Below are 27,310 nucleotides of genomic sequence, written 5' to 3'. Positions count from 1 at the left end.
TTATTAAACAAATGCCTTACCTAAAGCATAGTCTGTGTCTTTTACAGAAATGCCAAGTGTGACTCCATCACTAAACTTTCAGGTATCAGTTGGATATTGCATGCTCAGTACTTTAATATTTAATAATTATTCAGTGGATTTTTAAAGGAGACCATCTTTAAACCAGATGGATAAATTTCATAAAAATGGTAAGACACTAGAACAGATTTTTGTTTTCCATACATTGAAAGCAATGTAAAAAAGGTTCAGCTTCTGTACTCACTGTCAAGCGAGAACAAGGAAATAGCAGTCAAAAAGGATTTCAAGTTTCAATTCTTGGTGGAAGATCTGAATAAATAGGTTCAATTTAGGTATTTCTCCACTTTTGGCCAAGTTTGAGCCCCTGTATCTCTATAAAAACACACCCTTACCACTAGATACACTGCTGAGTAGACCTGTTTCATTCAGACACAAGTTCAAAACATCTGTCTCAATTGCAGTACTGGTACAACCTGATGAGGATGCCCAAAGTGTACTCCGCTTAATAGAAGGCACGTGGAATTGATTCCTCTCTCACACCAATGTTATCCATGACACAGTCTAATGAAGCCAGAGCTAGAATTGCTTTGAATCTACACTAGCATGCATGAGAGAACACTATGACTGTGTGCATCTCTCAGAGAATTTTTTTTTTCATTTCTTTTTTTCTTATTTCTAATGTTCCTCTGGGAGATCTCATTGCCAGTTTCAACAAAGGGCATCATCTCTTTGCAGATGATATCCAACTCTACAACTCTGTCAAGTCAATCTCTGATCCCCTTCTTCCCACCTGTCTTCAACATGTCAATCAACAGATGGCTACACCATCACTAAGGAATGCTTCAAAGGCATTCAAAATGTTTTAAAAGTCCTCTTTGTTCCATGTCTCTTGCTCTGCTATCAGTCTTCTTAATTCAGCCCTTCAGTTCTCCGCCAAAAATCTTGCTGCCATCCATAACACAGGGTTTTAAATTTCTTTTCTCTACTTAAAAGCTACTTCCATATTATATACAGATTTATCCATACTTTGACATCTGCTTCCGCTGTGTTATGTTGAATGTTCTACTCCAGTTTAAAAAAATGCCATTTTGTCCACTGTGGCTTTGCAAAATCGTATTTTCTAACTTCACCAACCAATGGGCAGGAAACAGAATACTACCCTACTTCAAAAAGTGGAGACTCCCTCAGGAACTTTCAACGTCTTCTTAAGTGCAGAATCTCATTTTAAGATTTGTGAAAATATATTTCAGTGTCTACAGCTGGAAGCTAAAGCCTTCTGATGTACTCAGAAGAGTAATACTGGGTTTTGCCAGATGACAGTTATTATCAAAATATCATTCTGGTATTACCTAAATGTAATTGTGTTGGACTGTACCAGATTTCTCTCACAACATCTTGGCTTTTGCTTCTTCTAAGCCCTTTCTTATCTCTGTGTCCTCTCTACAAGCTTCCAAAATTGAGAAAGCAAGCCCATTCCTTCACTTACCCTATTTTACTCTTGCCTACATTTTCAAGTCTTCCCTCCAAACCACGGTGTCATCTTCAGTACAGCTGCATTTCCACAGAATTAATGTTCCAACAATTTGTAATAATACCCTGTCATAAATCTGTAGTGTCTTTGCTGGTAAAGGAATTGGCAGAATGTAAAATGGATTAATAAAAGTGAAGCGTAGCCACATGAGGAAAAATCAGTGCAGTGGAAGTAGGGAATCTGATATAAAAATACCAATGAGTTGCTGATGTAAAAAACACCAAAGAAAAAAACTATAAGGGCCAATGGTCAACCACCTAAGCCCCACTGATAAGTGCACACAGCGAGCCTCAAAGGGGTGTCCCTGAAAGCTGACAACCACAAAATCCCAGTGTATGTTTTATACGTACAAAAAGGGCTGCAAACAGATTGGCACACATCGTTCTCTTAGTAAGGGGATTATCATTCTGTTTGTTACTGCCTCCACCTCCTCTTTCATCCTATCATTTGCAATCCCATAACACTAGTGGTAACCATAGCCATTGTGTAGAAAGAGCATTTACTGTTCTCCTTCGAACAGCATTTAACAGATGAAACAGGTCACTTTCACAGAACCACAGAATGGATAAATTGTGTGAAAGAGATTACAGTGGGTCATCTGATCCAACCTCTCTGCTGAGGCAGGGTCATCCTAGAGCACGTGGCAGAGAAGTGATCCAGATGGTTCTTGTACATCTTCCATGAAGGCGACTCTACAACCCCTCTGGGCAATCTGGGCAATGTTCCAGTGTGTGTGATCACCTGCACAGTAAAGACATTCTTGCTTATATTCAGGTAGAGCTTCCTGTGCATCAGCTTCTGGCCCTTGCCTCATTCATGTTCTAGTGGTTGGCACCACCAAGAAGTGTCTGGATCCATCCCCTCAGCACCCCCCCTTTGGATATTTATACACATTAATAAGGTCCCCTCCCAGTCATGTGTTCTCGAGGCTGAACACGCCCAGCTCCCTCTGCCTTTCCAACAGAGATGCTCCTGCCACCTTACTCTCTTTGTCACCCTGTGCTGGACCCTCTCCAGGTGCTTCACATCTCTTGGGCAGGGGAGCCCAGAACTGGACACTCCAGATGGGACCTCACCAGGGCTGAGCAGAGGAGCAGGATCACCTCCCTCGACCTGCTGGCAATGCTCTTCCTTACAGATCCCTGCACACCACTGGCCATGGCCCCAGGGACACACTGCTGGCTCAGGGACAGCTTGCTGTCCACCAGGACGCCCAGGTCCTTCTCGGCAGAGCTGCTCCCCGGCAGGTCAGCCCCGGCCTGTGCTGGTGCCAGGGTTATTCCTCCCCAGGGGCAGGGAGGAATTTGCCTTTCTTGAGTTTCACACAGTTCTTCTCTGACCCTCTCTTCAAGCTGTGGAGGTCTTTCCGAAGGGCTGCACAGCCCTCTGGAGTATCGGCCACTCCTCCCGGCTTTGCGCCGTCAGCAAACTTGTTGAGGAGATACTCTGCCCCTTCATCACTTTGCCAGCTGCTCTCAGAGAACCAGTGATGAGCAGCCGAGAGACGCCGAGACCTTGTCAGAGCTCTGAGCTGCGCACATGCGGCGGCACGGCGGCGGCTCGGGCAGGGCCCCGAGAGGCCCGTCGCCATGGCGACCGGCGGCCGCGTCCCGCGGGGCGGAAGGGCCGCGCTCTCGCGAGATGGCGGCGGCCGGGCCGGGCCGGGCCGGAAGGAGGCGCGCATTTGAAGGCGGCGGCGGCGGGAAGGGGCGGCGGCGGGAAGGGGCAGGGGTAGGTGAGTGTGGCTGTCCCGTGGTGTGGGGTCACGGCGCTCCTGAGCTGCCGCCGCCGTTGCTGCGGGGCTCAGTGCGGGGCTCAGTGCGGGGCTCGTCCGAGGGGAGCGACCTGTGGCTGCAGCGCCGGCTCCCCGTGGCCGGGGCGGCGCCGGGCTGGCCCTTCCTTGCCCAGCACCGTTTCTGTCCAGGCGGGGATGGCTGAGCACAGCCAACAGCGCCCTGAAGGTGTTCAGCTTAAAAAACTAGGGAAACGACTTCATTTTCAGAAACAGGATAACTGAACTGCGAAGTTATAGCTGTTTGGGAAGTTTAGGCGGTGCAGTTTTAAAAGGCTTCTAGTTCTGTCGTGGGACGAGGATGAGCTTTAGGTTTTAAAAGGATGTTTGCTTGCTGGGTGTTTTTCGTTTCCAAACTGAAGTGCTTGTTTTAAGGCTTGTTCAGCCAAGTATTTGTATGTAGAATCATTTAGGTTGGAAAAAACGTCTAAGGTCATCAATCATATATCTTTTATCATGTGATTTATGCATATAGATTAAATTCTGTGAAGGGCTTTAAAAAAAACCACAAACGTGAGGAAGCATAGATTTTTATTTGAACTGTACCAAATCATGAAGTAATTGGATGCTGAAAATCTTTATAGTAACTTTGGCTCTGTTCTCAGTTCTTCATTCCAGCCCTCTGTCTCTCTAACACAAAAAAACCCCAAAAACACAAAAACACCACCAAAAACCTGTTTGTTTCAGGTGAGTAACTGAACCTGAAGTCACACTGTCGCAATTCTTGATTTACACTGGTTTTGAAAAACTGCAAAAGTGAATGTCAAATAAGAGGTTTTTACAATACCAAATGACAGGGCTTTGGGAATCACTCACACAGGGGGATGCAAGATGTCGAATCCGTATCACAACCTCAGAATGAAAATTGAGCCTTCAGTCTTAGTTCTAAATCTCTTGACTGAAAAACTTGCTATTAAATCTTATTTGTTTTATCACCAGGGTTCAGCATGAACTGCTTAGATATTTACTTCTTAGTATGTTCAATTATAAGTATTTTCAAGTCCTGTTTTTCATAATGCATGTGTTTTTAACACATATTCTTAGAAGATATTTGTAATATTTGTTAGCTATCTCTTTGAGAAAGCCCAAGTGCAGTTTCTTGTTCTCTAGTCTCCACCATTTACACAGTATGCTTTTAAAAGAAGTTATCCATTATTTAAAAGAAATTATTGGAATTGACTCTGACTGGTTTGTGGCTTACACTTATAGAATGTTGTTGAAGTCACATGTTTAAATACAATTCTCAACTTCTGTTGGTATCTTGAGGGAATAAATATTAACACTTTGTTAAATAATGCCTGTGAAACACTGAAAGGTGAATGGAATATTTATATGATTGTCAAATATTTACTTTGAATATGAACCAACAAAACAGGGAAACTGGCAGAAAATGTCACCTGGAAAAGTTCTGCAACCTGCAGTGAAAATGAAGGTGGATGAACTCTTTTTGTGCTGGTTGAGTCAGCCTGCAACTCAGGTAATACTAAAGGACTGCTTGAGAAGAATCAAGAATAAGGAGAAAACTGAGTTTGGTAACGCAGATTCAGGAAACAGTAAAAATGAGAGCCTCACCAGTGAAAATTCCAATTACAAGCAGTGCATATTAGGAGATACCAGACTGCCTTTGATGTCTTTGAGTCCTCCTCAGCTTTCTACTACTCTTCCATTGGCGACTCCAGCTAGCTCAAGGAGCATCTCTAATGTTAGAGCAACACGCCGATCCTCAGGGACCAAAGAAGTAAGTTGATTTCTTATTAGATGTATTTGTTTAAATGGAACTGACTTTTGTGTTTGTGGTATTGGCAAATTATGTAAGTAAATAGTTTCCACAGAGGAGGTATCAGGAATGGAGTGAAGCAGCTGCGCTGAACCTAAAATACCAATATTTATGTGTCACTAGTGTTAGTGGATAGGTGGCCTGAGTTTCCATAAGATTATCTTGAGCCCTTGCTATTTAATTGTGGATGAATTTATGTCCTTGTGTTTGCATTCCTTTTATAACATACTGCCTTGACTGCAAATACTCCTTTGTCTAATGATACCAGGCACTGTTGTTAGTACAAGACTCAAATTTGGCTTCACTGGATCTGCATATTAACAAAGTAATTGTTTTGGTACTGCATGGTACACTCAGCACTTCCTTCCTAATGAGCTCTTTATTTATAACAGACAATGTCCTCTATGCAAGGATGACAACCCTGCCCCCAACCTGAAACCTTCTTTTTAAGCTTGCAATTCAGTTCAATCTAGTTTCTAGCTCTTTTCATAAAGAAAAAACAAAACTGGATAGAAAATGTTGTCATTACTGACAAAGTTAAGTATTGCTCATGTATGATCAATGACCCTAGAATCATAGAATTATAGAATGGTTTGGACTGCTAGGGGCCTTCAAGACCATCTAGTTCCAGCCACCCTGCCATGGACAGGGATACCTTCCATTAGACCAGGTTGCACAAAGCCCCATCTAACCTGGCTTTGAACACTCCCAGGGATGGGAGATGCACAGTTTCTCTGGACAACCTGTTTCAGTGTCTCACCATTGTCACAGTAAAGAATTTCAATAATTTCTTTATAATATTTGGTCTAAACCTACCCTTTCAGTTTAGCCCTTTCCCCTTGTCCTGTCACTACATGCCCTTGTACAACGTCCCTCTCCTGCTCTCTTGTTGGTCCCATTTAAGTACTGGAAGGCTGCTCTAAGTTCATCCCAGAGCCTTCTCTTCTCCAAGTGGATCAACCCCAACTCTGGCTTCTCTGGCAGGGTACTGCAGCCCTGTGATCATCTTTATGACCTTCTTCTGGACTTGCTCCAGCAGATCCACGTCCTTCTTATGGTGAGGATCCTGGAGCTGGGCACAGCACTCCAGCCTGGGTTCTCCAGAGCTGAGTAGAGGGGCAGAAGCAACCTTGCCCTGCTGGCTGGCTGATTTTGATGCAGCCCAGGACATTTGGCTTTCTGAGCTGCAAGTGCACATTGCTGGGTCATGTTGAGCTTTTCATCCAGCAGCATCTCCAAGTTCTCCACCCCAGGGCTCCTCTCAATCCATTACCCACCCAGCTTGTCTTTGGCTTGGGATTTCCTTGTCCCAGATGCAGAGCCTTCTACTTGACCTTGCTGAACTTCACGACATTCATAAGGACTTCAAAGAGTTTTTATGCTGTTTGTGCTATAGGACTATAAATTCATACATTTTAATAGTACTGGAAAATTTTAAGAAGTTGTAATTCCCAATTGTCCTATATACTTTAGTATCTAACTTATTGCAGTGTCCAAACCTGGTATCCCAGGGAAGCCTGCTCAGTTGGGTAAGGGTAGAGGATAAAGCTGGGATGTTTAAGAGTATCAGTTATTTATTGTTTGTTGTTGATATGCATTGAGTGTATAGACTTGCCTTTTAACCCATGGGAGTAACAGCATGACTCTTTTGCACTTAAACATTTAATCTGAAGTGACCTCTTGGTTTCTTAAATACTAATTTCAAATCAAGTTTGACAACTTCTTAGTTCCAAAACACCACATGTCCAGTCCAGTTTTTGTCTAGATTGACTTTACAATAATAGGGACTTGTGTTTATGTATATTCACCAGTCAGACAGCAGGGTACGATGATTGATTTACTTTTTTGTTGTTGCTCACACTGTTATATTTCCTGTTCTAGTGAAATGCAGAAAGCCAGTCAACAGATGCTCAGTTTATTGCTGTATCAGATAAAAGCAGGCAGAGTTTTTGTTAAAACCCACTGTTATTTACTATACTTGATCACTAACTTGTGTATTGTAATTTCTCTTCACATGTCTTGGTTGATTACTTGAAGTAAATCCCGTAAAGAAGAACTTGAATAGATTAATAAATAATAACATCCTTGACTTAATTGGAATTGTTTGTATAGTGCTGAGAGCGAATCTAGAGGAGTTAGATTGTTGGTTGCTTGAGTAGACTGGGGAGGGGGAATTTCCAAGCATTGAGAAATTTATTTATAGCTTTATTATTTAGGTAAATTCAATCTTCATCCAAAAGTTTCTTAATCTCTAAGTGTAAATTGTATTTGCAGCTGTTCTTGCAACCAAGAATTGCATGTTCTGCCATGACAGTGTATTTTCTCATAGAAAGTACAATGTACCCCACTTTCTTCCACAAACTACTTCACACAATGTCAAAACTACTGCATCTGCTGTTGTGCATCTTACTATGTTTCTCAGATCAAGCCACAATGGTTCTACCTACTTCATATGAGTTTTAAGTAAGTTTGAGGTCCTCATCTTGTTTCTGTAAGTGGAAGAAAATGTTTCAGATACTGGACCTACATACATAATACAGATTTAAATTCTAAATAGCAGTCCTAGAAAATGGTAAAAGTTAATGTGTGTAGCTCTGTGAGCATGAGGGTGTTGTTAGGAAAAGGCTTTTACATCCAGTCATAAAGAGCTGAAGAATTATTTCTTTTTGGACTATGCTAGTTAACTTATGCAATCTTATTAAACTTTTTCTTACTGTGCACTGCAAGTCTCATAAGGCAGCATACAAGCAGTTAACTTACTTTGGCATGATACATTTTTGGTATCACTGAGCTAAATCACTACATTTGATTATGGGTAAAGCTGCTGTATGCCTCTTTTCCTGTTTCTTAAAATGTTCCTGCAACTTTTTTGAAGGATACCAAACAATAAAGCTGGTAACAGAAAACCATTTTTAAGTAATTACCAGGAAGTAAATATGATTGTGTAGGAAAACAACGTTTTCATGCTACAGGTTTCTGTACTTGTTAGCAAAGCATGTTTTTCTGAACAGGAAGCATTCTTAATTAGAATCTAATTAGATGTGTAATCTTTTATCAGTTAAACAGTAGCATATGATCAAAAGAAGGTGGTGTGCTGACGGCAACCATTAAACAGCATTAAATGTACTGTAGCTGTCAGCTATTGTATTCAAGGAGATCTTTGCTTTTTTTTCAGAGTTTAGCTTGTAATTGAAGCCTGTGGGTTATACTTCTATCCAAAATTCAGAAGTTGCCATGTATTTTGCTGAAACACTGATGTCTTGTAAGAGGAGAATTTGCTGTCTTACAAGAGAGTTGAAGCCCTCCCCTGATTAGCAAGTCAAAAGTACTTATTCTAATAATGAAAGAACCCACATGGTCTTTATGGATTTTTTTCATCTGAACAGGTCACTTAAAGCCATGTTAAGAGTAACCTGTTGACTTAATCCAAAAGCACATTTTAAAACCTGTTCAAAGCTCTACCATGAAGATTCATCTTTCAGTGTGTTTTAATGCAAATGAAAACAAAACAGTGTTTGTTTAGGGATTATTTTTTCCTTTATGGGGGGTACTTTGCTTCACTTGCATAGTGCCATTCACAGTGAGGCAGAGATCTGACTGTACCCATTGTTTAAACATGTTAATTGCAGAGTTCTGGTCGCTTTGGTTATGTGATGTGCTTGCTAGCTAGCCCTTGGTATTCTGCAAGTAGGCCTGTGATTTCTATGTACTGTATGCTTAAAATAACAAAAATTTAGAGACGTAAAAAAATTTCAGCAGTCAAGTCACAAATATTTTTGAGTGTATTGTTGAAGAAATTCCAGGTCTGTAACTTTCAAACTAGAAGGATAACTGCTGTAGATTTCTTCTAACCCTTATCACAAATGTAGATAGACTTAACAGTGTTTCTGGGACTCTAGATTATCCTAAACACATTACATATACACAATTGTACACTGTTCATCATGCTGTCAAAAATGCCAGTCCGTAAGGCCTAAAAGGTGCCATGGGCAAGATGTTTAATCCTGACCAGCTGGTGTGCAAGGCATCTGGGGAAACTATTCAGAGAATTCCCTATGAGCATTTTGTGGGATGGTAGTGCAAAGAAAATGTAATATAATCAGAAATACTTCAAAGTTATTCTCCATTTCTCTGCAGGATCAACCTTTGATATAAAGGTACTTCTTGAAATGGTTTCTCTATAGTCTTTATTTGATAAGCATACTGTTCCTTCTTGTTATCCTGTGGTAATTAAATTATTTTCCTCCTATATCTGTAACTTGTAAATGTTTTTACTTCTTTAATATATGGCTGCTTAGCTTTATTATGAACAACATTCTTGCCAAATTTTGAACAGTTACTTGATTTAAATGTAGTGGTACTGCTGTGATCCATTTTAGTTTAAAGGGAGGCTGGAATGAAACCTTTTAACATTGGCTGAAGTATGAATAACACTTAACAGTTGCTTTTTGAAACAAATTAATTTTAAGAGCTCGAGTTAGAGGGTAACTGGGCTGATACCATCATCTTACAAGGTGTCTGTCTGCATCTGAATTGCTCGTTCATAGCACTGTTAACTCCAGAGCCTGGCTGTGTGGGCTGTGTTAGCACAGCTCTGCACACCAGGTTGTGCTGTGTGGTCTAACACAGACACTCCCTAACTGTATCATGCAAAGATAGCGTTAGTAGTGCCATGTCCTGTCACTGAGTGGGGAGGATGCGGACTTGGCTTTCAGCTCAAGCCCGTGACTTAAAGGGAGACTGTAAATAACCTGGTATCAAACTGATGTACTTTCACAATGATAACTGGGCACTATGAGAGATGTCAGCATTAGTGTGATCTCAATAAAGCTCCTTCTATGGTGCCGACAAAGGAAGGGCAGCCAAAAGTTCATGTTAAAGTCTGGAAGAGAGCAGCTATAGGTGTTCCTATGAAATCATTATTAGTTTTGAGTGAGGTGACATAATAGTAGTCAACATAAGCAGCACTGTAGTATGTTGTGTTATTAATCTTAAACTTTGCTGTACTGAATAGCTTGGAATAGAAGAGCCATTATCCTGAATAAAGAACTAACTGGTTTTTTATTCATAATTGAGAAACTGAAAGTGACTTCACTGTTGCAGGGTTTTGATAGTGCTCCTTATTCTAACTGTATCTTGTGACCCTGGCATGTAAATTTTACTCTTGTTAGCAGTTATATTGATTTTGTGTACACTTTGTGCTTTATTAAAAAAATAATGAACTTTTGTCCTCTTTCAAAGTGGCAGTTGCATTTGTGTCCTACTGGAAACTCATATTTTTATATGCTGCATCCAGTCTTAAGAGTTTTTGGCATTTCTAATACTGAGAAATGGAAGTCAGAATTGTGTGGCTTTCTTCAAGTTTGAAGCTCACCTGAATCCTGACCCAGGACGATTAAAATTAATTCAATTCTGAATTATGACATTTATTAATGACAGTCGCATCTTTGTGAGTAACTGACACTTAAAAGCAAACAAACAAAAGTTCAAAGTTATATCATCATAGCTTACCGATCATTACTTTCAGTTGCTTCTCTGTTCAGTCTTTCAAAACAAGTAAACTTAATCATAGGTTTACATCAGTCATTTAAACAGTGCGTTTTTTAATGGATGTTCAGTCTGTGAGGAAGTTAGGTATTAATATAGATGAGTTTTTGGGGTTTTTTGTTTGTTTTGGTTTTTTTTTGCATCCAGTGATGCTTAAGAACCTCTTCATATGCCTTACATTTACTCTGTCAGCAAGAAATAAACTTGAGGCCAAAAGTATGTATGGGTTTACTTCAGTATAAAATCATAAATGCAGCTCATCCAGTGAACTAGTTTGTCCACTGTTGTTTCCTAGCCAATGGCTGCACAGGATTTTTCAGCAATCCATGTTATGAGAAAAATCTTCAAAATGCCAGTGGTAAAATCAGATGACTGAGTCTTGGCAAATTAAGAGGTTTTGCACACACAATTGTCTTAAAGTTGCCTTGCTTTTGTTGTATTTAAGTTGTTGCATTGATTCAGGAAGATACTAATTAAGCATGCTCATTGTTTTTCACAGTCAGCAACAAATAGTTACTAAACTTAGTGTTTTAAGTGTGGCATAATATGTAAATAACTCCTTTGTTATTTACATATAATAACATGTAAATGTTATAGTAGTGTGGGGTGCTGTTAGTGTGGTGTTCTTGTTTTCCAGTTAACCACGTGGTACCAATGTCTGGTAGATAAGATTGATTTGTATTCTGCAAACAACAGATACATCTTAAAATGGGTCCATTGAAACTTAGTGACCAAGACGTGTTTTTAAAAGTGTGTTCGAGTACTTAATGTTAGATGTGCCCCTTTTGCATAGCAATCATGTGAAAAATAGCTAGAAACTGTAGATCCACCCACGTACTGTTTCTTAACCACAGGTACTTGAAGGAATGATGAGCTCTTGGGATATGTGTCCCTCTAACCTTGTGCATGCTGTTTAGTTTCATGTCATATGGAACTAGCCTTGCATATTTATTCTATGTGGATCCTGCTAGTAACTTGGGCTGATTTCAAATTGAGTGGGATGAGCTGGAAGTCTAAAGGGAAAATGTACATGAAGTCTACATGGGAAAGTGTAGGGGGGAAATATTGAGTGGGTGCTGAAGAAATCATTGCCAAATATTTGCAAGATGTGCTCAGTGTGAATTAGGTTCAGTTTGACTTTCTTGACAAAAGAAGCCTTGTAGAACTTATCAAATGACTTGACTTGATTAGGTTTTTTTGATTCAGCAGAACCAGGAGAACAGTTTCTAATGAGTTTTATTCCTTTAGAAGCTAGATTTGTATTGATAAACAATAAAAAATCTTCCAAATTTTGTAAACATTTCTAGTAGATATGATGAATACTGATGTATTGTAAATAATAATCTTTGTGACATACTTCACCAAAAGATAAAGCAAACTATTTGAAATTATGCAATATTGAAAACAATGAGCTAGATAATTGTTCTACCTGCAAAAACTTCATGAATAGTTATTTACAGCAAATACTGTAAGTATCCTGTTGTAATATCAGATTTTTAAACAAAATATCACTAATTTTCTTCTCTCACTTGCTTTTAACATGCTGAAAACACCACCTAAAATTTTAATTACTTGGTTATTTATCAAGTGACAAATTTAAGCCTAGTATTTTAGAAAGATTTTTCTAGAATGCTTGAGAAAATATGTAAAATTTACATAAAGATTTACAGTAATAGAGATTGGAGGAAAGTCAGGAGTACTGCTCCTGTTCTGGCAATGTATTTGGGGTGTTCTGCCTCTGTAAGATGTCTAATTTCTTGGGTCTTTTTATTTCATGTGTAATGATTGCCCTATTGGTTATTCTGAAAGCTAAAGTTCACGTGGTTACCAGTGACCACCTTCTTTGCTCTGCCTTCTTTCTTTGCTTTGTCCTTTGGCACTGTACCCTGCTTGCAATTTTGGACACCTTTCCATTTAGTTCTGTAGAAATCAATATAGTTTCTATTGCCTCCATTTCCTGTATCAGCAATGATTTCAGACTGATACAACAACACAATAGTATTAGATTAAGTCTTCATAGAAGTTATATCAGAAAGTTTTGGTTGGTAAATTAGCCATTTGTGATTTTACTGATAGACATGTTGGAGAAAGTCTGTGTCTTTAGCTTCCTGATTTGTTGGTTTTGTGTTAAGATCTTCAGGTAGGGAAATCTCAAGTGAAATCATAAGCAAGAAGCTGTCCTGCAGTTGCCACTGTCTCAAAATCATTGTCTTGTGATTTCAGGGACTAAATTACATGTGAAGTTAGCCTGGATTTAAAGTAGTAGTTATACTTTCACACACTAATCATTCTAGTCTGGGAAAAGATGCTTTTGAAAGGATTAATTAATTGAACATTCAGTTAGTGTCCAAAAGATGGAAGTACTGAACAGCTTATACAATGTTTAAATAAGTTGCTGGACAGTTATAAAATGTCAGTCATGTTCTTAATACTTCTAAATTACTGTCAACCTCTAAATTAAGGTGACACAATATAAATAATAACAATCTAGAATTTGCTAAATATCCAAAATGGCCAGTGTGACTTTGAAAAGTTCCATAATGCATATCATTAGACTTGATTGTAAAAGCTGCTCTCTCTTGTAGGAAAATCTCTAGCATTCTGAATCAGCCTGAACTGATTCTTCGTTTTAATCTAAGTCTGCTATTCAGAGGCTTATGTTAGTAAAGTTACAAGTGCATATACTGTGGACTGTGGTTTCATTTGTGGATAGCCTCTGTAGCATCACAGTTGATCTAAAATGTAAAAACACAGCATCTTATTAGAGGAAATAGGACTTTAATTTGTGTAATCCATAGTAGATTTTTTGTTTATATCTTTCTCTCTTTAATACTTACCTCATCACCATCAATTTGGGTGGTCCTGGTTTTCATGATCTGATGAATAGGGTCATGAATAGTAAACAGGCTCCATCTGCAGAACTATTCCAACAACCTTTTCCTCTTAAAATTCAGTGTATGCTGTACACAAAGAAATAAAATGTGAAGTGACTTTTTTTTTAAGATGGCAGAGAATATGAGAATTGTTCTCAAGGTTTGTAAACCATTCCTTTATTGTCAGGCATTGGTTTTATAACTTATTGGTGCTTGCTGAAGTTAGTTTGTCATATGCAGTTAACAAACTGAAAAAGGCCCTTGCTGTGTCTTTGGAGTCCAGGCTGTGTAATCATAGCAAGGTGACATGTATCTTATCTTAGTTGTAAGCTGATAATGGCCCTTACCATGGTGTTCATACATGGCTTTCTTTTGGTAATGTGCAGAACATCTGATCAGCCTCTCCTTCCTGGCCTACTAACATGACCACACATCTGGCATCTAACTGCTGTCTTTTTACTTACTCACTGTCTTGCCTCCTAAGAATTCTGCATTCTCTTAACTACTGTGGAAGGAACTGCCAGGCATTGTTCTGTCTAATCCAAGAGTACTGGAAAATTTAAATAATCATTCATGAAGGCATTTACATGCAGGACTTCCCATTCCAGTGGGGTGGCATTGCATCCTACAAGAAAAAAATTGTTTGTAGGCCCAGATGCACATGAATTCCTTTCCAAGGCCAAAGGATCAGTTTCTTCTTGGGAAGGTAGATTTCTTAACTGCACAGTGTCAACATCTAGCAGTTCATCAGTATGTCATACTCACTTCAGGAACACTGTCCATAACTTCAAAGCAATCAGTTTCCATAACTGGTTGTTGAATATGAGCCTAATAACTTGATTCCTTCTGCTATGTACACATTGTACGTGTTAGCTCCCTTGGGTGTTGTGAGTGTACTGCTGAAAAGGGATGACTCCCATCCAAAGGAGAGTTAGGGATGGATAGTAGTACTTTGTTATTCTGTTCAGCTCACAAGTACATTGTCCTCTTGTTGTCTTTTCACGCACAGCAGTTACAAATGGGAAGTTGCTAGCAGGAAATTAGTTTCAGGATCTTTCAGTATAGCAAAGGCCAGGTATGGACTATCTGGTTTAGAAATAATTCTTGGTAACATTAAATAATGGTGATAGTCTAGTCACAATGTTTTTTGAGGGGGAAAAAAAAGAACTCAGCATTTCAGGGTTGTTTGGTTTGGGTTTGCTTATTTTCTTAATCTAGCAAAGAACTGCTTCCTTTGTCTTTCTTTTGTCTTCTAGTATATTCATGTAATTTCTTCTTTGTATTTCCTGCCTCACAGTAGCTGTGTTTTAGCAAGCATCCTTAGCATCCTTGACTTCTTGTATATCTTCCTGAACTATTTATTTTTACTAGTGCCTTCTTTCCACTGTAAATCTCTAGAATATATCTTTAGTACTACATTAGTCATGCCATTATATTTTTTTTTTCTCTACTGAAAAGGTACCACCTTGCCTTACTTCTCTTAACTGCCATGTTCTGTCCTTCACTATTAAGTTACTTCTGTAAAGGGTTGCATTAGTTGCATAACAGCCCTTTACATTGGCTGATTTGGGGGTACAAAAATTTTCTTTCCACAGTTAACCCAGAACCCACTCTTAGTTTCTGCACTATCACAGGCTGAGGGATGCTATGGAGTTCCATACTGTTGCCATTGGGATTGGCTATTCAGTCTTATTTAAACTTCCTCCAAAAGCCAAACAGGCTTTCTGTCATTTTGGTTCATGTTTTATTGAGTTGAAGACTAGACTGCAGCAACTAAGTTTTTATATGGCTGAAAATTATTTTCTTGGGGTCTTCCTGTAATGCTTTTGCCACATTTGAGGTCACTTCCACTTAAGAGATTAAGACTTTAATATAATGTTGGTATATGCTTCTGACAAGAAATTCTGGTTTGTTAGGCAAATACTTAAGGGGTTTTTTAAGTAGTCTTCAAGATTGTATTTGCTCTACAGTACCCAGAATATTGTGTTATTTATGTTGTGTTACTCTTGTGTATTTTCAGATCTTTGTTAAAGTGGTAAACTCTTTGGCCACAGTCCTTGAGTCCAGTCCATTCATAGTGTGTATCTTTAGCTTTTGAAGGAGGCTCTGAACATGCATCTTCCTCCTGTTTGTTTATCTAGCTAATAATAAGCTGCCAAGATACTTGAACAGCTTCATGGCTGGCACCCAGACCTTCACCCAGTAAAGAATTTTGCCTTAGCTTTCACTGGAGAGAATTCAGATTTAAAATAAAAGTATCACTAGAACACTTCCAGTTCAAGATGGACGAAAGCTGACTTTCCCCTGTGATTAATTCATGACTGAAAAGATTAAAACAAATCTTAGGGGATTCATGATCACATTGCTTTATAAATGCTCAGTCTCCTTAAATGTGGCAATACAAACCCCTTTTCCATTTAGATGGTGAAAATTATGTGATTAGTAGCCAGTTGCAATCTCTGGAACAACAAATTGCAACCTGTGAACAACAAATACCCAGGTATATAAATGACCGCTAGGTTGGAAACCATAGTGCTAAAACATATTAGACTAAAGATGGGATTGACTTGGAGCAGTGAAGTAGTATTGTGACAAAGCAATGCGGAATATTCAAAATACTGAACCTGGTTTGCTGATTAAGTTATGATGGACTCTGAGTTTTGTTTGAATAAAGGAGGGAAATACACAACTCCAAAAATGGAGTTCAGAACATTTCTTTGTTACTGAGGCTCCTTCAGCAGATTCAGGAGCGCCAGGAGTGCCTTTTAGGTTCCAGACTGGCACTTCACTCTTTTTAGGTTAGTTCTCCGTGTGACAGTCCCTCACTTTAATGACTTAATACAGCCACATCAAATAAGACTGTGAATGTAGCAGCAAATGGGAGTGCATCACCGGGATGAAAATAGCATTTAGGTGAGAAGATGCCTTTCCTTACCTCAAGTAAGGCCTGTTCTACCTAACTTGAAACACAATCTGCCTTGCAATACAACCTTCCTGACCTTCCACATTTTGGTCTGGAATGGTTATCTGTTGCCAGAATAGGATTCCTCTCCTACTCTAACACCTCAGTCCTTCATCTCAAGTTCCAGGCATGCTGCTGTTGTGTACTTCATGCCCAGTTTTCTGTTGACTTCCCTGTGGCCAAGTTTTATCCCAGGTTAGTTGATTTAGTCTTCCTAAAAGACAGTGAGTGACAGCCAGATTTGCTCAATGCAGTTGGATAGCCTGGTCATGCCAACCACAACATGTCTGACTCTTGCCTTGTCAATTCCTTTCTTGTTCTCCCACTTCCGAAAGAAATAAATATCTTCATAACGAGCCGCATTAAAGAAGCGGGAGGCAGGGACAGGACTGGATACTAAATTAAAACCAAGAAAGCAGATGTTTTGTTATCATTTACCTTCTAACAGTGTGTGATAAAATAAAAAAAAGATCCAATTAAAACAAATCATGTTTCACTAGCACTTTTTCATAGTTTCCTTTTCTTAATTGAACAAGGATATTTACTGTGGGGTTTTAATACACTGTTACGTATAGAATGGCTATGAATGGATAAATAGGGCTAAAGATTATATGGGAGTAAAATAGTGCCACCCAGTAAAAGAAATCTCTGATATATAGTGGTGAAAGAGTTGCTTTGGGCTGTGTACATTTTGTGTAATCGGGAAAATGGCCTTATTTAAACTAGGAGGGATGAAACAGAGTAGGTTTGGCCAGGTCTTTCCTTTTATGTTGTTTGTAACTAAACTTGTGTATGACAATAATGTTGGTAATAAATAGCTAACATCTCTGTCTTTAGAGAATTTGGAGGTACTAACAGTGTTTACAGCTTTGAATAGTAAGAATTACCGTACTCATAACTGTAATGGTGATATTTGAAAAAAAAACGCCATCAAAATAGCAGCATTTCCTAAAGATTGCTATGATAAAGGTATATCCATTTAAAATGTGAAAACTCCACTAGTTATAAGTTAGTGTACCTAAAACTGTAAAGAAGAAGGAACTGAAGGTCACTTCAATTTTCAGAAGCTTATCAGATTTTTGTTTCCATGAAGAATATTGATGTGTACTAAAACTTGGCCTCACCACCCCCATAAAGTGTATTTGAGATTCAATACACTGAAAATAGAGTGGTAGCACAGTCTAATGGTAGTGAATTGTGACAGATATGCAATCTAGTATGTGGATATTAATGTTTATAAAACTATTTAAGAAAAAATATATCCTGCCAATTTTTTCCAAATTTTGTGACATGATTTATACTTCTAGTGTAACCTTTTGATAAAACATTATTTAAAGTACTGTTTCAGTGTGGTTTGATGTTTTCAGACATTAGCTTCATTTCTGCTATGGTTTTCCATCTTAACATTTAAATTTTTAGATTCTTGAAATATAGTAACTTAGATATAGATTAATGTAAAACAATTATTTATTATGTGAGCAATTCTGAAAGCCTGTCTGAAGCTTTTTCTGTCATTGCCTTCATTGTTGCAGTGCAATAGGGTTCCCACTAAAGAACGAAAGAGTTTAAAAGGAATTAATTGCTGTGTAATAAGCCTTATCCTTCGGTGAGGTGCTTCATTGAAGCTAGACAGTGAGTGTTTTGTGACAGAAGGGAAAGCTGAGGGGGATGGGAGGAGGAGGAAGCTAGAAAATAACCACCACGGGCCTCTCTGCATTCCTGTAGGGCTTGCCTTTTTTAAAATTGGAAGCTGCTTTTATAGATGCTCCTCCAAACACGGTTTTCATTTTCCATACTGTCCCATTTAGACTTTGGAATGCCTGGATGAAAGGGCAGGCCCCCAAAGTGACTGCCCAATCTGTTTTTGCAATTCCAGCCAAGTTCCCTTTAATGTATGGAGCGAGTGAAGTTGAGCTGACTCTTATAATATCCCAGAACTTGGGCACAGCTGCTGCTTTAAGCGGCACTGAGAGATAATACAACAGCTCTGCTATTTACTGGGACTCAAGTGCCTGGACTGACACACAGAGACATTATATGAAATCCGAAAGCATGAGGATAAAGGAGATTTCTTTGCGACAAGATCCTGATCTAAGAAAGGAGTTGGCATTGCTAGCTCGAGGATGTGATTTTGTTTTACCTTCTAGATTCAAGAAGAGACTGAAAGCTTTTCAGCAGGTTCAGGTTTGTCTTTCTGTTTTTATACAATTAAGTTATTGTTGTCAACTGTACCTTTGCAACCACTCAAACTGCAGGCAATACATGGAAGGTGTTACTCAGCTAGCAGGGTTTTGAGAGTCTGTTCCATATATGATGATTTCTTCTGTGCTTTAAAAGACTGTGCTGGTAGTTTTGTGCAAAGAAAAGATCAGTTTGCTGAAGCACACAGTGCAGCTCAACTACGATGTTTGCACAGAGGTATATGCAGTGCAAAGTTGGTCCATTTAATGTTAGTAGACTTTTAAAGACTGTTTTCCTTAATCTGCGTAATTGAAATGTACATGCATTTCCCTAGGGGGTTTAATTTACCTCTTACCAGAACTGGGTATATAAAATACGCTGAAATAGGCTGTAACTTCACTAGCTGAAACATAATATGGTAAAAAATGCTTTCATACTTGCATGATGATCCTGAATTCCTTTAGATTGTTTGTTTTGAACTTTTTATTTGAATGAGATCAGTTGTTGCTGCTTGGTTCACATTTGTACTGCCGCTGTTTAGTAGCAGTGAGTTAAAGCTACAATTTTCAAGTGTGCTTAAAATTGAGAATAGAAGTATTTGAAAAGTAAAATCAGAAGGGATTATAGAGTAAATGTTCAAAGAGATTTGTTATCTCTTGGAGTGAGAAACAGCCTACAACTTTTTTTGAGAAAGTGAAATTTGGTATTTCTTTGAATACCCTTTAAGACATACAGTGGTATCTGAAAGCATTCACTTTGACCTTACCTCACCCTCACTTCTAATTCATATACTAAAGGTGTGTCAGTGAAGGCATCTGTGAATTTTTTTTCACCCTTTTTAAATTAAGGAAAGTTTAGCAGCTGAACAGAAAATATAGTAACTTAGAAATTCTGGCATTGTTAGTTATTCTAAATATAGCCTGCTACTTAATTTTGAATTCAGTGCACTAGTGTCCCTTTCAGGTGACCTTCAAGAGAGGGACATAGAGCCCTATGACCCTAAAAATGTATTAGCCTTCTGTCTTCTATATGATTATTTAAAATTTCTTTCAAGTGATCTTTATGGACAATGTGTATGCCTTTGTGCAAAGCGGAGTGCCGGTGTTGACTGTGCTGGTTTATACCATTTAGCATAGACATGTGAGTTAAAGGATTTTTGACTTGTGTCTTCAGTGCTAACTTGGGGACAGGTATGAGAATGAGTTGACTAGAGATAGTATTTTCTTTTCTTGCTACCTTAATTACCCAAAAGTAGTGGTAGCAGTTACTATTTAGGCACCTCAGAGGAGGAGGCAAGTTCAGTCTAGTCATGGCATCCTGTTGTAAACAAACACAGCATTACCTTGTGTGGTGCCCCTTAACTTGATCTGTCTTTCATCGAGCGATAGTTGGATTGCTTGTACTTTTACAGGGCCTTTTTATGTTGACCTAGAAAACATCTCAGTGTAGTATGGTTAAGCATACCTCCAAGCTACTAACTACTTTAGAAAACAGCTTGTCTAATCTGTGGGGGTTCTAGAATGCTGCTGGCTATAAACTTACAGTGAAGACAATGAGCAAGTGTTTTTCATTTTTTAACCAGTCTTGCACTTCCTGGGTAAACTGCAACTGCAGAATAATGTATGATAAATGACTTCATTAGATTACAAATTTTTTTGAGCAAAACAGAATTAATAAGAGTATAAAACTAGAATATGAGGTCTGTCATTGCTCAGTTTGATAGAAAGCATTTTCTCTGAAGTTCCTTTTTTAGGTGGTAGTTTGCTTTGACCCCCATAATGTTAAGGAGACCTTTTTGGAAGGATCATAAAAAATTAAAGATGGGTGCTAGTAACTGTTGATATAGAAGATGGATATTCTTTACCTGCTGTTTTATGTTGATGTTCATTCCAACTTATCCTAATAGGTTAGGTGCTTTTCAAAGAATAGTTATTTATCAGCTCCATAATCATTGAAGAAATTTCATGTTAAAATTAAAGACTCCTTAGAGATTTTGTAGAATAACTTGAAACAAAACTTTATCATTTCAGTTGCTAAGCTTTGTTGGTTTTGGAATTTGCAACCTCCTATTTCACTGTAAAGGCTTTCAGACACAACAGTTCTTGAATATGATGTAAAATTAGAATGCTAAAGTCAAGCAGAAATTGAAGCCAATCTGTTCTTCCATATTTCTACTACAGTCTTGTAATTTTATAGTTTGTTAGACAAATGACAGATTCTCTTTAAGATGTTTGTGCTATTAAAACTAGCATCTTAAAATAAAAAATTAGTAATGGTGCTGAATGGTGAAATAACATGTGCCTCAGAATCTGCTCTGAGGCGGGTTGGAATGACTGGGTCTTCCAGAGGTTCCAAGAATTCTAAGGCAATGACTTTTCATATAGGGCCATGTAAGTAAATAATCTGTGTAGGTAATCCCCTGTGGTTTAGAAGGAGTGGTCATTAGAGCATAGCACATCAGATTTCTTAAAAATCTTTAAATAGACCACCAGTGGTGAGGTGGGTTGTTCTGGAAAGTGGAATAGGCAGTTCCTCATTAACTGATGAAAACTGAAAAAACCTGAACAAAGTAGGGCTTTATGGAAAGATGTGATTCTCAAAAGAAAGATGAAGCAATACATAACTGTTGAAATGTTCTCTGTTACCTTGGGGAGCTAAATTTCTTAGTAGGTCCCTCTGCATAAAATGAAGTAAAACTTCATTCCATCTTATCCTGATGTTGATTCTAAAACCAAGGTCTTTCTTAAGTACTTAACACCTACGGAATATATTGAGCTGGGAATGCAGCACTTGAAGAGTCACTGTGTCCATCTTGCTTGTCAATTTATCTGAGACTTTGGAGGAAGAAGAAACTATCACCTTGTCAAATGTACTGGCAACTTACAGATGTGAACTGAAAGGCTGAGCACTGTTTTAGCCAACATCTGGTGACATCCCTAGCTGTCAGAGTTGGAATATAAGCAGCACCATTATGCATGCTATATGAGGAAAATATACCTCAAGTTTGAAACATAATTAGAATAAAATACATGTGTGTACACTGACCTGCTTATACATTTAACTCTGTTAGCTAAACTAGGAAAATGGGTATTTTTTGCTACTTAGAGGCCACATCTCTTTACAAAACCGTGGAGTTCTAATTTTAAAACTAGATTTTTTAAAAATCAAATAAATTCATGCTGAATATAATGATTTTTAAAAAGGAGCTAAAAAAAATCTGGCCTGAGTGTTTAATTAATCTTCTCAATGTTAGTGACACGCCTGTGCTGGCATATTTTTTGATACTTTTAATGAATTATATCTTTATCTGCTGTGCCTACTGGGTGATTCCTTGGTGTAGTTGTATGCGTCACAACTCAGTGTGAAAATGGAGAACTACTCATTTCATGACCACCTGTTAATGATACTAAATGCTGCTTACACATGCTATTTATGTCAGCTGTATGAGAACTGTTTCTTCAGCTTCTGCAGTGCCTCACGAGATTGGCTTGCCTTCTGAGTGAAGCAGCTTTAGACTTTAGTGCCTCTTGATCATTTTTGCATTCCTTTGTTACCAAAATGCTACATAAATGCTTGTGGCTTGTTCAAGAGAGCAATGAACACAGTCTGTATGTACTAATGTGTGCTGGGCTGGTGTGTATTTGTGATGTCATGCACACAGTGATTCTTTTAGTCATGAAGATAATTCTCATTTCTGAGGCAAAACTACTTTCAAAAAATTTAGTTGAGGCTGTTGGGTTTACAGCTATAGTCTCAGAAGAAGATTGTGTAACAGTTAGAGGCTTCAGGCGTGACAGCTTTCCTGTTAACATCAGTTTTCTAATTTAACATAATTTGTAGACCTTTTCACACCACAGGGGGAGGACCCAATATTCATTTTTACATAATACTTTTACATCAGGCACACAAATGCCTTATTAAAGAACACAAGTGTTTGCTGGGAGGGTCAGAAATTGAATACCAATCTCATTCTGACTGTAGCTAATAGGTACACTTGATGCTAGCTTGCTGATATAATGCCAGTTTTCCAGAGCACATGCCAACATTTAAAACAGAATGAAAACATATAGGCTGCCCATTGAGACTTACTAGTTAAGATGAGGTTTTCCATAAATGGTTTACTACTAGTGGATTGCCAGGTTTTAAGCTCTAGCCTCTTAAAAAGAAACTGTAAACAAGCTGTTAGACTTTTACCACTTCTGGATGGTAATGGAGTCTCTCGGTTCAAACATAAAATGTATTGGCTGCCTGTGATAGCAGCTTCTTTACCTGCTCATGTCTGGTTATAAATCTATTTTTTAAATTATTATTGCAGAAAATGTGTACTGTTTCTATAGAAAAGCCAATATGGTGAAAGTTTGTTACAGGTTACTTGCATTCATGATTTGAGTGTCTAGATGTCAGTTCCCTCTGCAGCTAAGTTTTGTGATTGAAGAATTCAGATGTGCTTATTTTTCCCTTGAAATAAAAGATTCACTATTCTTTTCTCTATTTTAACTAACACTACTAATAGTAGATGTTGTATGACTATTGGTAGTCCTAGAAAGCCTGAAACAGTTCAGCACATCTTCATATGCAATGTCCTTCAACTTTTACAGGGCAAGAGGGATAGGAGATTGTTTTCACAATTGTCCAAATCAGAATTTTTCAGGGCATCAGCAGACAAGCAGTTGACAGAATACTTGCTCCAGCTGTTGACTTTGCAGCTCTGTAGCAAGGCTGAACTTGGTGACATTTCTTGTTTGAGAGGATTCTTCTTGAAGTCAATTGCATCTAGTGATTGAAGCTTGCTTTGTTGTAAACATGTAAGGATAAAAAGCTATTGCAGATTTTAAGTGGATGTCTGTCTTAGCTATATGGGTTACTTTTGATGTTGAACTGATGGCCTGTCCTGACAAGGGCTGTTTTCTGTAGACAAATGTTAGAATTGCCTCGGGTGTACCTGTCAGTCCCTTGGCTGTGTACAATCAAAATAATCATGTACTAGGAGGAACTTGTGCCCTGGAAACAGTTGGGTAACAGAATACACTGGGAAGGAATAGAAGAACTGATTTAATCTGTGATCAGAGTATTTTCTGAGCTGCAACTATATGACAAACAGTATATATTAGTGACTGGAATACTTAATTTGATATAGTTCATAAACTGGAGCCTGTTTGACAGCAACTCACAGGCACTAGCAGTTATACTAGCAGTGACTTTTTTTTTTACTACTTTTGTCTTATCATGAAATTTAGAAGAAAATTTGAAAAATTTAGAAAATTGTTTCAAGGGGTAGATTTTTCTGAAGAATCTTGGGTTTTTTCCACTTTATACTGTGCACCTTTTCCATTTTTAAATTAGTAAGGCATGTGAAAGAGAGAAAAAAAATCCTCACTGGATGAAAAATGTCATCATTACCAGTGATGGCAAATTCTCAGAGGAAATCTCGCTTTAGAAGCCTTTGGTAAAAGTTTTGTCAGCAAATAAAGCAAGTTACCAATGGATATGGATGTAATGTGGAATGGTCTTGTGTTCATTTGGCACAGGTAGCTACATCTTCTATGTTGTCCCCACCCAACTGTTTTATGAATAAATCAATAAGCTCTTCATATTGCATATTTTTGATTTTGAAGCTCTGTGTGACTGTACAAAGAAAGAAGTATACAGCCATATTTGAAGGTGTTTCTACAGCAATAATGCTTTTGCAATACCGTCTTACAGTTCCCAGCAGGACTGCATGATTTACTTACGTCAGCTCTACCAAGCTGCAAACTGGGACAATCCCAGTATTTCCAAAATCAGAGCTGTAGAAGAACTTGAGTGAGACATCTGTTAGTGCAGTATATATTACTGAAAGTGAGGAGATTGGTAAGTGTGTGCTATAATGGTTAGGTATCATGCAGAAAAATGCCAGTTTACCTCAGCCTTTGCTAACAAGTGAAAATCAGATTTTGACCATTTGAAAGTTTCCCAGTGCTACTTTTGTTTGTGTATATGTGATATGACTTGCCTCTGGGGGCCATTCACAAATGCTTTTGGTTCAATGTGGTTTTAAATTCTATACCCCAGATAGTATGTATGGAATGCATTTCATAATTTGAGGTGGAAGCTGTTGCTGGATGCCACTGCCTACTGTCTCTTCCTACGTTAGAACATGCTTTTCCAGATAGGTTTGTGTAGATGGTCCAAAGCTGTGGCCTTTTCTTGAGGGTCATTTTGGCTATTTCAATTTGGCTTGGTTAAATAAAGGGGAAAAGTGTTAATGATAGTTGCACCATAATTCTTTATGCCTTATAGGAAGACTTTCAAGACTTATCCAAGTGGTGGCCCTTAGCACAGCACTTTCATTCAAACTGGACAGGGTGCTTCTTTCCCAGGCTATCGCAAAATTAAGAGTACTACTACTTGCTCTGCTGTCTTAAGGCTTAAAATAAGGGAAGAAATTACATTCATATAGCAAACAGTTTAAAAAACCCATTTCATTTTTTACCTCAGAATCAGAAATTAGGGTCTTCTTGAGGCTTCATCTTTACTGGTACCTGGGATCCTTCCTTGTGTTACTCCTGACTGCTCTAAACATCGCTGAATCTCTTTTGATTTGTTTATGGAATTGCTACATGCTGTAACGTGTCAGTGGTTCCAAAATGGGACAGAGCAGTGTACAGGTTCGTCTCTAGAGGAAAGTTGGTTTAGCATTGAGGATTAAAATTTGCATTGACACAAGACCAGTACCATATACTTTTTTACAGAAATAGACTTGAGAGTAAATGGCCAAGAACATGCATAAATGAGATGAGAATGATAGTCCATTTATTTAAAACTGAGATGAGTGCACAACCTGGTATGCAGGAAGGAGAGTCCCACCATATTTTTCTAGTCAGAACTTGAACACAGTATTGCTAACTGGAACACAGACTGCACTGGGAGACTTGGTGAACCCTGCTGTCATACATTAACTCAGGTCGTATGTGTAAAATTGGGAACAGTGTAGGTTAAAGTACCTTTTTTTTGATAGTGGTATATTGCAAGAACTTTTTGGGAAGTGTATTAATTTTTCCATTTCCTTCCCCTCACGTAGCACAAATATTGACTACAGACCAAACTAGATGAATGAAATTTTCAAAGTCTTACAGCAAAAGTAAGCTAGTGTAAAACTGCAGCAGGGTTAAAATTAATGGATGTTTATCTCTTACTGTGGAAAGAAAGAGGAGCATGTATGATAAAATTAGTCTCTACAGCCCATCTAAAAACAGCTGCCAGACAGCCACTGAAGGATAGCAAGCTGAAGTCCAGGATAAAAGGAAACAACTGGGACTAAAATGATTGTTGCCAGAGGAAAGATTTTTACATATATACCCTGTTGACTGGTTTAGCATGGGTTCATTCTCTGTAGTTATCTCTCAGGGTTTGATCATATGTTTTATATTTCTGACTAAGCTATGCAAAACGGATCACAATCTTAGCATGGTTTTAAGCCTAATGTAATCTGATTTTAAACAATACTGCTCCAGTACTCCCTGATCTTCCTTATGTTAGCAGCAGAACCGCGTTGCTTCTAAGTGGCACCAACTGTGTGAGATTTGATGAAGACACATAGGGAGTTTTAATTTTGCTCTTTAGCTGTCTTGGTGACCTAAGGCAATTCACCACATTGCTTCAGTGTCACTAGTGAAGCAAGTAAATTCTGTGGGGAAGGGGAAAATGCAGATGTGCTGTGGTATAGCTTACCTTATGCTGTAAAACTTCATTATTAAGATTCCAGATAAACTTACTGTTTTCAAGATGATTTTCGGTGCAGTAATTTTATTTTGGAGTAATAGAACTTGGCTGGGGGAAGAACTCAGAAATTTTCAAAGTTTTAAGTTGTTCAAGGATCATCTTTCCTTTTTCAGAGGAAAAAACACTGTTTAGCACACCAAGCTGAATGGGAAGTAGTACAGTCAATGAACTCTTGCAGTAAAAAAATCTCAATTAGTTTGGCTGGAAAGATGCTAATGAGGATGACACAGAAAGCAATAAAAAAGCATCACACCTCAACTTAAATAATTTTAAATGTAAATGTCTACCACAAGGTCAAAAGAGCTTGTGTTACAGAGGACATGTTTCTCTGGGCTTCTTCTGAGCAAAGTTCTGGTAGTAACCTTACTTTGTCTATCCTGAAACAGATTTTTGAAGGCACTTTTCTGTTGTGTGTCAGAGAACTTCATGCAGTTACCTGTTTTCATTGTTAGGTGGCTGATGAGCTTTATACATGGGTGGTTGTATGGATTTTAGGATTTAAAAGGCTGAATAGAATATCGCTGCAGAAAATCCTCTTAGCTTATTATGCACTTTGGTTCATCCAGGTAAGTTTAGCATAAAAAAGTAGAATATATAAGACTAGACGACCTAGTCTATTGAAGAACTAGATTAATTTATGTACTGCACATCATAAACAGTATTGCAACAGACCTTTTTTTCTTTTAAATTCCTAATTAAAAACTACTAAGGAATTGAATCAGACTTTCATTTATTTGATAAGCAAAAATCTCTTTATAGTATTTTCAGTATTTAATGCCTTTTTTTTTTTGTTATTGGGAAGATTGTGGTACATCAGTTAGTAAAATCCTAATGTGGAGTTGGGTGTAAATGTGAGGTGGAATTTTTG

General features: G+C 38.2%; 1 protein-coding gene across 2 annotated transcripts in view; it reads left to right on the top strand.

The window, feature by feature from the left end:
- Positions 1 to 4,721: 4,721 nt before the first annotated feature.
- PPP2R3B (protein phosphatase 2 regulatory subunit B''beta) overlaps positions 4,722 to 27,310 on the top strand; it is a 45,306-nt gene continuing 22,717 nt past the window's right edge. The window contains exon 1 of one of the 2 annotated variants that reach the window (XM_041468448.1): positions 4,722 to 5,079. In XM_041468448.1, the coding sequence (XP_041324382.1) occupies positions 4,732 to 5,079 (348 nt within the window). In that variant the 5' untranslated portion in view covers positions 4,722 to 4,731. Of the gene's footprint in view, positions 5,080 to 18,337; positions 18,685 to 27,310 lie in introns of those variants that run through there. The other variant, XM_041468449.1, reaches the window with a different exon arrangement.

Source organism: Pyrgilauda ruficollis, unplaced genomic scaffold, assembly GCF_017590135.1.
Source record: "Pyrgilauda ruficollis isolate IOZ18807 unplaced genomic scaffold, ASM1759013v1 scaffold22, whole genome shotgun sequence".
Taxonomy (NCBI): domain Eukaryota; kingdom Metazoa; phylum Chordata; class Aves; order Passeriformes; family Passeridae; genus Pyrgilauda; species Pyrgilauda ruficollis.
The sequence above is the reverse complement of the archived record's forward strand: the minus strand, read 5'-3'. Positions and strand labels throughout refer to the sequence as shown.